Here is an 11,862-nt window from a genome sequence, read left to right on the forward strand (position 1 = left end):
CCACGAATTAAAGGTACGCATTCATTACTTCCCTAATCACCAGATTTGACTTTCTTAGAGATTTTGCTGACTTGAGCTTCGGAGTCCCTTCTGCAGGTAACCCCTCTCGGGACCAAACCGATCACACCGAGATACCCATGAGCGACATGTATCAACCGGGAAGAAGCCTACTGTGGAGATGGCGGACCAGAGTAAGGTAATACTTGTGTCTAACATATTTTGTTTGTTCTTTGCAGGAACAGATAATAATGTCTATTTTAAATTGTGTTTGTCTCTTGGCTTTGTCAAATCTTAGGTTGATCATTTTGTTATGCATGAAGGCTACTTAGGTCAAGATAGTCTTTATCAATTTCCCTTAATTCTATTAAATATTTAATCGAGGTCCTAATAAAATTGATCCATCATTTACTTCTCCAAGTGTTAATTCTACTGTTGAAAAAGTTACTCCATTATACTCATACACAATTTCACTTTCTTTTCTCTTTGGCATAATAGACTAGGTCATCTTTCAATAATCATTTTACGTAATGTTCTCAAATGTTGTAATATTTCCCCAACAAATAGAACATTTGTTGATTTTTGTATAGCATGTTGTATGGGAAAGTCCCATCAATTTTCTTATGAACCCTCTTTAACTACTTATAATCAACCTTTACAACTCATCTGTCGTGATTTTTTGGGATCTTCTCATGTTCAATCTTCAATAGGATAATTATTATGCTTCTTTTGTTGATGTATATAATAAATACACTTGAATTTATTTTCTTAGGAATAAACTTGAGACATTATAGGCTTTTAAACAATTTAAAGATTCAACTGAACTCCAATTAAATTAGAAAGTTAAAGAAGTTCAAACAGATTATTTAGATTAAATTTAGACCTTTTACTCAATATCTTACCTCTTTCATAATGTATCATCATCTTATTTTTCCTCACACACATCATCAAAACAATGTTTTAGAACGATCGTATTGTTGAAATGTGTCTTACTCTTCTTTCTCAATCTTATCTTCCTATTATCCTAAATATGATCTTTTAGGATCATGCTTTTCATATTGTTTTTTATCTTATAAACATGATTCTTTATTATGCTTTCCCCTATTTTATCCCTTAATTCATTATTTTTCACAAAAAATCTCAACTATAACTTTTTTAATTTTTTCTGTTATACTTATTATCCACACTCGTCCCTATAATACCAATACACTACAATATTGTTATAAAAATTTTGTATTGATGAGAGTACTTTTTTCCTTTACCACTCAAACACAAACCCCTTTGATGCCTTACTCACCTTCTCATATACTTCCTCTTGGATAATTCCATTTGTGGTTGACTCTCCAATTAAGCATGCTACCCGTGAATCATCTATTGTTGTTCTTTCTCCTATTCCCACTACATCTAGTCCTTCTATAGACCTAATCTTGTTGAGTTTTTTTGCTTTATTATCTTTTAATCCTATTCATCCATGCAAACATGTGCCAAATATGATATTGTTATCCTTATTGTTGTCCTACTTTACTTCTCACAATTGCAAAACCATCTACTATAAAGCAGGTCTTATCCTCCACCTCTTTGGCAAAAATCCATGCAAGATGAATTTGGTGCTTTGTTGGCTAATAGTACATGGTATTGCATCTCCCTTTTCGTTGGACGAATTGTTGTTAGTTGCAAAATGGGTATTTCGAATTAAATAAAATTCATATAATACTGTTAAAAAGTATACTTGACAAAACTTTCATCGGAAATTTAAGCGTAAGTATTCTAAAACTTTTTTCCAATTGTGAAGCTTGTCACAGTTCAACTTATTCTCACTTTAGCTTTTATAAACAAATGGTTTATTCAACATATTGATATCAATAATACCTTTTTAAGTGACATTTTAGAAGCATATGTTTACATGACCCAACCACCTACTTGCGTCCACAAATTTAACTCTTGCTTGCAAGCTTCAAAGATTAAAATAAGTTCCTAAAGCTTGGTATGAAATGCTTACCACCATTCTTGTTGGTTTTGGTTTTTCTCAAAGCAAGTGTTTCCCTCTTTGTTGATACTTAAATCTTATGTAGGTTGTGTTTATGTTCTCATCTATTTAGATTACATAATTTTCATTGGCTCCTTTTCTAGTTGCAATATGTAATATCTAGACTAAACTCATGTCCTCAAACAACTTAGTGATCTTGAATACCTTTTAAATATTGAAGTAAAAGATCTTTCAAATGCTTCTTTTTCCCCAAACGAAATATATACTTGACAAAACAGGAATGTCAATAGCTAAAAGATAAAGAAATCTTCACTCATCTTCAAAGAGAATTAAAACTTTCTAAGTTTGAGCTTGGATACATAGGCGAATGTGTTCTAAATAAATCAATTGTTAGTAGTTTACAATATATAAGACTAACTAGATCTAAAAGTAGTTATAGTGATAAAGTTTGTCAATTATCTAATAAAATAATTTCTATAAATTTCAAATAAACCCATTTGTATCGTTTGTTTAATTTTAAATAATTAGCATTCAATTTCATCCATTTTTAATTAAAGGTTTAAATATGTTTTTTATCACCTAACTTTAAGTTAAAATTGAAATTAGTCCATCTTAAAAAATGTGACTTAATTTAGTCTTTTGGTTTTAAAAATGCGTGGATTTAGTTATTTTAACTAAATTTAAGTTTATTAGACGTTTCAAACGTGTTTCATTATTGCATTTGAATTGTTTATACCATTTGATACATTTTCGTTTTAATGTTAACTAAGAAATATGTTTGAAACGTTAAATAAACTTAATAAAATTTTGTTAAAAATTTTAGATCCACGCATTTCTAAAATTAAGAAACTAAATTTGGTCAAAATTTTGAAGATGGATTAATTTAAATTTAAGGGACCAAAAACATATTTAATCGTTAATTAAATAATGTAACTTTTAATTTTATTTATAATAATAGCATTTTGTAAAATATTCTATATTGTTTTCGTTTTTATAATTTTTTTATTTAAATTTTATACTTTTAGAAGAACAAGAAAATAATATTTCTTTATTATTAATATTAATATAAAAGAAACAAATATTATTTATCAAAATATAAAGAAAAAATATATTTAAAAACTAAAAATGGTTTACTTATATTTTATTGAAAGAATGGAAAATATATTAATGTTCTTACAAGTGAGAAGACCTAAGACCACATATTCTCCTTCTCGGTCTTCAAATTTTGGTTTCGAAAATTGAAATACTTGAATTGAGGTACCTACAAATATACTTCGATGATAAGTTAGTGTGTGCAAATAATAATTATTATGGAATAAATAATAATATCCAATCATATGATAAAGAATAGTTTCTTCTTAAGCGTACTTGCTTATTTATATTATATTTAATGGATCTAAACTCAAATAGACGTCATGATAATTAATTTTAGATATATATTATCATTTGATTAAAACTAATACTTATTGGTCTTCTTAATATTTCTTGTCTTTTACTTCAAAACAAGATTAACATGTTTCAAGTTTACTAATTCATTTACGTTCAGCCTAACATTCTCCGCTTATGAACCCTGTATTATAATTAATACTATAAAATCTATTATAAACACACTTTCAATGAGATCAAAATGCATCATAAGAATTCAATAACCCGAACACGTATTACTCTTTAAATTCTTAAATCAACATTAATATTGAACAGGTTTGGCCAATTTGAGTTTTGTTAATCACAGCCAGTTAGAGATTAAGTAATTAAAAAATTACCAAAAATGTGTTTTGATAATTATTGACTTTTAGTAAAAGCCAAATAGAATAATTATTAATATTATAAATTAAGGTATAAGGGTAAAAAAGGGAACTATGTATATATATTTTAAACTTTAAAATCCGCTTCGCCAAAGCAAACATGCGATGCGAGGCAAAATATCGTAGAAAGGCATTACAAACAAAGCCATAATTTGGCAACACTGCTTCCTACTCTGTACATCAAAATATTTAAACTGTAAAATGTACATCCACCAAGTGGAGACAAAATATGTAATATGATATGCTTCAAACACCAAAGAGCTTCCCACGAATTTAACACTTCCTCTCCTCCTCCTACTACTTCAATCTTCGTCCATCATATCTGCACCACACCTGCTGCTGCATATAAGTACATAATTCTTAGTTTTCAACAAAGGAAAACACATGTAATCGCATTCATTTGCTATCATTCAACAATATATTCTCTAAATTAGCATGCACTCAATCTGATTTGTGTAATTAACCATGTTATACCCTTTTCACAGGGATATTATCCTTTTCATTGAATTATAATTTAATTTAACAATAATAAATGCTGGATAACAAAACCACTTATAGTATCAAATGATATTACTTAGAAGTAAAGATTATATACTCTTCTGTATCATGTAATTTGTATCATTTCAATTTGGTATCAATTTTGAAGGTACCAAAAACTTATTTAAGCTATGTTTTATGTTTTTAGTCCCTGAATTTGGACATGAGATTGAAATTTGTCTTTAATACCAAAAACTTATTTAACGGGTAAATTTTATTTGACATATCAAAAATGTTTACAAATAGAAAATAAAGTAAGAACATGTCAAATGATATAAATAACTCAAATGTTAACATCAAACGCATTTGACACGTCAAAAAAGTTTAACATAATTGGCTTAGAAGAACTATATTCATTAATTTTTTAAAGTTTAGAAACCAAAATATATCAAAATTTCGAAGAGAAACGAATTTCAATTTAGCATCAAAGTTCAGGAACTAAAAGCTAACTTAAACCTTATTTACTCCTTACTTGACAAACAATATTAGGTCGTTACTTTTAAGTAAACAAGTATTTTAAGGATTTCAGATCTATATTAATCCCAATCTATTCTTGATTTCTAAATGACATGATTTCAAGAAATATGAGCACTTTCTCTTCTAAGAAATGGAAGGAGTCTGCGTGACCGTATCCAAGCAATCATACGAGAAAAACGAGAGACAACACTAAGGACCTTCCTATAACGATAAGTTTATATGAACACTCAACCTTAAATACTTGTTTTATCTAGCCTTGGTGTGTTTATTCAAACCCTAAGATATGTATGATGAGATAACTTCTAATGTCAGATCTCCTAGAGGCAAGACTAAGGACATCCCTGAAAGATTAAGTTTATTCAACCTTGAATCCTTGTTTTATCTAGTTTGGTTGTGCTTACCAAGGACATTAAAAGAATATATCCTCACAAGCATTTTTTTTTTCTTCGGATAACCTGGCTTAGATTGAGAAACCAAGGAAGAAACTAACTCTAAACTTGAACGTAGGACATAAATATTTTAATACAAGGGTGTCTTCTTTAAAAGTACAAGAGTATCTGAATTGTACTTTTAGGTTCAGGTATTAGGTATCAGTGAGTACAAAATGATGGAAAATTAATATTTTTAATACACAGAAAGCCGCCAATGATTATTTATAACTGCAGAGTACCTATCAAGATGAAATAGAAGTTTTTCAATGTTGCTATATGACTAAAGTGAGTTGTGAAAGTGAGGCTGAAGCCTAAAGAGCACTGGACTATCTAGTGAAAACTTCAATTAAAAGTGAGACAAGGGCTTCAGGCTACATAGAGCATCAAGGTTACAGTCTCAAACCCATAGCATACCTACCCTCGTATAATAAACTGATAAACCAAATGGATTTACTATTCTCTTTAAATCAACACTCAACCTTTACCTCGTTTGGGCAGTTAAAACAGAGTTCTTTGAACTAGCCATGTCATCATCGTTATCAGAATCAAAATCTTCACCACTCCATATGCGACGTTTTGGTCTTATATCCATGTGCTCCTCTTCCTAAAACCATTTACAGATTAAAATCAAACAAGAAAGAAGAAAATGGAAGAGTAACTATATGGATAACTAATTAGAGTAACAACCTCTTCAGGAACTTGTATAATTGATGGTGTTGTTTGAAAAGGCACACTGGGTGCATGGGGAAGCCTGGAAAGTTGTTCCAGTAATGCATTCCTGGAAAATCAATTAAAACAAAACCTTAATGTTAGCTCCAAGGAAGTCCTGGCAATAATCACAAGATGCTGAAGCAGTACATGGCTAGATTATCAAGAACAGAAAATATCTCATAAACATTTAATTTAACTATTACTGTGCATACCTAGCTAAAACTTAAACATGGTAAAATATAATTCTTTTTTTTTTTAATCTCTAGGGTGCTAGCATCTACTACAAGGGAGGGGGATTTGAAGTGGGATCCCCAACCATTGATGGGAAGCTGGTTTTCACCTTGGCTATTTGCTCAATTGGCTTTGGCAGTGAGCTACTCCCATAACAAACTCAGTATAATAGTGCAATCTAAAGGTGGAAAGCTCGTGTCAGGTTTCCTGGTTGACATGAAGAGGCATTTGGGCATAGATGATAATCTAAAATTGTAACTTGTAACAACTTCCCAATGATAACCAACTCCCAAAACAAAAACAGAGAGACTTGTTTTGTCACTATATGCATGAGAAAAAGGATGGTATAATCCTGCTCAAGTTCAGTACTAGCCTCCCTGGCCTAGGCACAAAGGAGAGACAGTTTGCTACAGTGGCTTTAGATATTTGACGTCTAGAAGAACAATCCAAGAACAGAAAGGGCATCTTCCAGGTCTAAACTATAACTTGTTCAGACGAATGCAATTATTTATATGATTCTGAAAAGTTGAAGCATGATACTTGCAGAAATGATGTGACTTAGCAACTAAAAAATATAGTGCATCTGACTAATTAGATTTACAAGCATTAACTAATATTCATGGCCAGATCTTTTCCTCAATCAAAAAGAAAAAAGAACTGAAATCAGAATCATGAATGGTGATACAAGAGAAAAAGCAATAATTAATGTAAACTCACCGCATTTTTTCCAGATCCCTGGGTGTGTTTAAGTTTTCCATGTTGGATGGCTCAGGATGAAGAGTATAGTCTGGACCAAAATATTCATAATATTCATTGTAAGGCAACTTTGGATTAGGCTCCACTCCTACTGCCACTGCGGTCTACAACAAAGAAAGTGCAAAATGGTAATAAAAAAACTATTAGGCCATAACTAAAACCATCTACAATTCCATCCAAGTAGGTACAGAAAGGGACCTCATAACACCAACAACGGGCAACATTCCGAACTGTATATCCTCCCCCACCCAACACCATTAGAGGAACATTGAATGATCTGAGGAAACGAAGGCAATCTGCATGACCCTTCACAGTCAAGTTGAAGCAACCCAACCGGTCACCAGACAAGGAGTCAGCTCCACACTGAAGAACAACTGCATCCGGTTGATAAACATCCATGACTTTTTGAATGACGGGACGAAACAGAGAACGGAAAGTCTCATCATCCAATCCATCATTGAGTGGGACATTTAGAGAATAATTCTTTCCAGCACCCACCCCAATGTCTTTAATGTGCCCAGTTCCTGGGAAAAAATCCCCAAACTTGTGAAATGACACTGTCATGACTCTATCAGTAGTGTAAAATGCCTCCTCGACCCCATCTCCATGGTGAACATCAATATCAATATACAGCACACGCTGACCATCACCAATGAACAGATAGCATGAAGAATATAGTCAGAAAAGGAACAAAGGAAAATTAACTCTAATAAAGTTGACAAAGCAAACACTAACAAGTAACAGAGAAGCCGTTTGTGTAAAAGTAAAATCATAATTTTGGTTTTCACATTCACAAGAACTACAAAAAATTTAAAGGATAAAATATGATTATAGTTCCACAGAATATCTTAGTCCCCACATTCACTAAAATTGATATTTTAGGAAAATTGATTTTGAATGAAATTGAATTTGATTAAAATTGATTGGAGTTAAAAGGATTATATATATTATTTTTTAATTTTGAAGATTGTATCAAAGTTCAGCACGAATTCCAATTTTGACTAACAACATATTTAACCCAATCCAACTGCTGCCTACTGTCGCAACATCTCATAATCACCCTAGACCCAGAATCAATCCCTCAACGAGGAGCTAAGCATGCAAAAAGTCACCGAATCACAATAACTAATGTTTCAATGTGATTCTAAACAATCTAAGACGAAACCAAACACGCACCTTGACTCTCTTCAAGTACTAAAAAGGTCTCTATTTTGAAAATATAAAGGGGGTATTCGTGTGTTGGATTGGTTGGGGTTCACAGTAAAATTAAATTCAAATCGATCCTATTTAATAGCGTTGGTTTGCTCCGAAAACAGATAATAAAAAAAATACCCTATGAACTTTGAGAAGTTCAAGAATGCCAAGAACAATGTCGTTGACGTAGCAGAAGCCGGAGGCCTCAGCCTTCTTGGCGTGGTGCAGGCCGCCGGCCCAGTTGATGGCGATGTCGGCGTCGGCGCGGTTGAGTCGTACGGCGGCGCCAATGGAGCCGCCGGCAGATGCGCGACAGAAGTCGAAGAGGCCGTCGAAAACGGGGCAGTCCTCCCCGACGTTGAAGCGCTTGAGCTGGCGGTAGTGGGAGTGAGAGTTCTCGGATAGGATTTGCGGCGAAACGGAAGACAGGAACTCGACGTAGTCATCGGAGTGGAAGCGACCGATGTCTGCTTCCGCCGCCGGAAAAGGACGATTGACCTGCATCCGGCGGTGGAGACCGTAGTGGACGATGAGGTTGTGGGCCATGCGAATGCGGTGCGGCTTCATTGGATGTCCTTGACCGTAGTAGTAGTCGCCGATGCAGGGTTCGTAGAAATACGTGACTCTCCGCTTCATGGCGTCCGTACCCACCGACGGTAACGACGCGCCACTCTCCGTCTCTGCTCTCTCCCCTCTCGCCATATCTCTCTGCTCCGACCAACAAAAAAACCCTTCTTCTGTGTTCCCTCTACTACAACATCAACACTCTCCCTTCCACCTTTCAAATTTTATAGGGTACGCACGCACCATTTGATTATTCTGTCATTGCAATTCCAAATCAAAAGTAATCAATTTTGCATAGCTTGTAATAGAATTCATGCTTAATTTTAAAGAATATATTTATTTTTAGATACACATATTAAATATTTGGAATATAATTTCACCGTGTTAATTTTTAATATAATAGAAATCGTAATGAATACTAATATTAATAATATTTTTTAAATATTTAATAAATAAATATTATTATGAGTTTAATCTATTTTTGGTTAAATATTTTTGTCCTTGTAGGTAGTCATTGTTCTTTTAAAAAATGATTCAATTTAGTTTTTACCGTTAATTTGATCAAACAGTGTTAAAGTCAACGTCATGTGTCAATTTTTTTTTTAATTTTTTTATTTTTTCACGTGTCACTTTATAATTGTGCTACAGTGTCAAAATGATTCAATTTGGTCCCTATATTTGTTTTTAGTTTTAATTTAGTCCCAATTTTTGTAAAAAATGAAGCAATATTGTCACTCCTTAAATTGAGTCTCAATTAACGACAGCCAACATGAACATCAACATGAACCATAACATGAGTAAAAACGGATTCGTTTTAGGTTTAATGAAAAGATCCTCTTGACTCGCTAACTCGATTGTAGACTTGCGATTTTAACCGAGTTCATTGAGTTTATAGCGAGTTTACCGAGTTTGCTTCAAAAGCATGTTTGCTTCCAAGTCAACTCACTCGGGATGAGTGAAAACGCAAACTCTGACAAATTAATGAGTTAATTCGCGAGTTTGATAACCATGGTGGTCTCCAAGTTTCTCTTTCTTCTCTTTCATGAGACACATGCTCTTGCCACTTGCCAAGATACCATTGGCACATGTGTCTCCTTTGACCTCCAAGTTAGTAGAATTAGGGTTTTTGCTCCTCATTTTGTGAGACATCTCTATGGTTTCTTAGGCTATAAATATAGGTGTCTCCCCCATGTAAAAACCACCTTTGAATTAGGTATCGTTATGCTGCCAAATTTTTGTCATACTACTTTATTAGGTCACCAAAGGCTAGAGCACCAATTATAGGTTTCCTCTAGTCACCCTTCCTCTTGAGTTGGCCAAACCTCTCTTGAGAATACTCAAACACCATAAGCTCACAAAAATTGAGCCAATATCCCACCACATCAATAGCTTACTTAAGTCATATAACTTGGAGGAGGATCCTTTCATCACTAACACAACACCCACTCTGATAAAGGACTGATCCCTACCAAGGATGATGGCCCATGGCACATGCTTAGAAGAAAGGGAGTTCCATGATCCCTTTCTTCGCTTTTATTTTCTTTAGTTTAAAATTCCATTAAGTTGGCTTGGTTTACTATTTTTAAGTTGACTTGTTGACCTTGACTTTGGGTTGACTTGTTGACCTTGACTTTGGGTTGACTTGTTGACTCAAAGGATTAGCTTAACCTAAAGCCAACACGCTAATTCAAAAATAACTTGTTTCGTAGGTTCATTAAGAAGTGGGACAAGGAAGGACAAGTGGCCCATTTAGATGGCTTTTGGAGAGCACATGTGGAGGAAAGAGAAGGAGCAGAGCTTTCTAGAAACATCTAGAAGGAGCATCCACCTTGCCTTGGCCAAGAAGGCTTCTAGAATGTGTCCATGTGCTCTTTTGTTGACCTACTTTCTAGACTCTAGGTTTTCTTATTTGCATTGTAATCATTTTTAGCTTATTTGTTTTTGCTAAGAGGCCCCTAGACACTTCTATTTAAGGGGACCTCTAACACTTGTACAAGGGTTGAACATTTTAGAGAAATTAAACACCTTTTGTGTATCAACCATTGTGAGAGTCTTCCTCCTTAGGGAGTGGAGTTCTTTTAAGCCTTATCTTGAATCTTGATTCAAGTGGCGGCACACATTCACTCATCTTCAAGGTTGTTATGGCTTCTTCAAGCCTAGCCTTGTAGTGGCGTGCTTCTCACATTTTTATCATTCCTTTTCTTTCCATTTTATGTTTTCTTCTTCCTTTGTGTGTGTGACTTGGGTTTTACTCTTTTTATGTGTTCTCCACTCTTATTTGTTTTGAATCAATCCATTCTTCTCTTCTCTAGTGCCTTGGAAAGGAACCTTCACATCTAGATAGCTTGCTATATTAATATCCAATGGGGATTTCCTTGGTTTTCTTAATCAATTATCACCATATTCATTAATCTTCTTAAGGAACAAGATAATCCTACATCATTTGATATCTAGAGCTTTGGTTGTCCTTGAATATGGTGTTTTCATGTTCTAACCTTGTCTTGTGTAGCTATCTTTGAATGGTCCACATAAAAACAGTGTTGGCAGCAACGTGTGCATTTTTGAAAAAAATACTACAGCTAGATCAGTGGTCCAAATGTAACGTTCTTTATATCAAAAGAAAGCCCTGTGAGTCTAGTTTCCAAAACAAAAAGAATGAACGCATTTGGAGTTTTGTGGAGAGAGTTATGATCAAATGAGTGAGCAAAGGTCAGAATTGCTGAGAATACGAAAAACAAAGTTTTTAGGTTATGTTATGGCAATTTTGGCTTCGGTTTTGTGACTCTTTTGCTCCTAAATGTGGTTGGATAATATGTCTTTGGATGCTTAGTCATTGAGCTTAAAATCCATGAGTTTAAATGCATATAGTTACATGTGTGTGTCTTTGCGTATGTCATGTTGAGTCTTTAAATGTGTCCAACTTTTGCTTGAGTGATATGTCATATGTTAGCTTGAAGTTTTCATGTTCTTGTGATTCCAAGTATTTGAATATGGCATTCACTGTAACATCCCATCTGGATATTACGGATTTTAATAATAAATAAAGAAATAATAAAACAGATTCATTTAATAATACCTTATTTCCCAAAACGCGGGAAATTTAAAACTTTTATTATAAAATTAAAGTACTCAAAATCCATAATTACAAAACTGGAAGTGTTATCAAATAGGC

General features: G+C 33.5%; 1 protein-coding gene across 3 annotated transcripts; it reads right to left on the minus strand.

The window, feature by feature from the left end:
- Window positions 1–3,823: 3,823 nt before the first annotated feature.
- Window positions 3,824–8,956, minus strand: LOC114164423 (histone deacetylase 6-like). 3 transcript variants are annotated; one of them, XM_085667088.1, is made up of 6 exons: window positions 8,265–8,956; window positions 7,131–7,571; window positions 6,894–7,036; window positions 5,922–6,012; window positions 5,720–5,838; window positions 3,824–4,122 (listed from the first exon to the last, which is right to left on the minus strand). In XM_085667088.1, the coding sequence occupies exons 1-6, from the start codon at window positions 8,826–8,828 to the stop codon at window positions 4,092–4,094; spliced, it is 1,389 nt and encodes a 462-aa protein (XP_085523214.1). In that variant the 5' UTR covers window positions 8,829–8,956; the 3' UTR covers window positions 3,824–4,091. The 3 variants fall into 3 exon arrangements, with proteins under 3 accessions (XP_085523214.1, XP_027904894.1, XP_027904893.1); XM_028049093.2 differs by having other exon boundaries at window positions 3,824–4,125; XM_028049092.2 differs by having other exon boundaries at window positions 3,824–4,128; window positions 8,265–8,954.
- Window positions 8,957–11,862: the final 2,906 nt, after the last annotated feature.

This window comes from Vigna unguiculata, chromosome 9 (assembly GCF_037176805.1).
Source record: "Vigna unguiculata cultivar grain cowpea cultivar isolate G323 ecotype 2 chromosome 9, ASM3717680v1, whole genome shotgun sequence".
Taxonomy (NCBI): domain Eukaryota; kingdom Viridiplantae; phylum Streptophyta; class Magnoliopsida; order Fabales; family Fabaceae; genus Vigna; species Vigna unguiculata.

Coding starts and splice junctions, on each gene's coding strand:
- LOC114164423 (XM_028049092.2), bottom strand. CDS start 8,828: ATGGCGAGAGGGGAGAGAGCAGAGACGGAGAGTGGCGCGTCGTTACCG. Junction 7,572..8,264: donor AACTTCTCAAAGTTCATAGG/GTATTTTTTTTA, acceptor GGTGATGGTCAG/CGTGTGCTGTATATTGATAT. Junction 7,037..7,130: donor CCCGTTGTTGGTGTTATGAG/GTCCCTTTCTGT, acceptor TCTTTGTTGTAG/ACCGCAGTGGCAGTAGGAGT.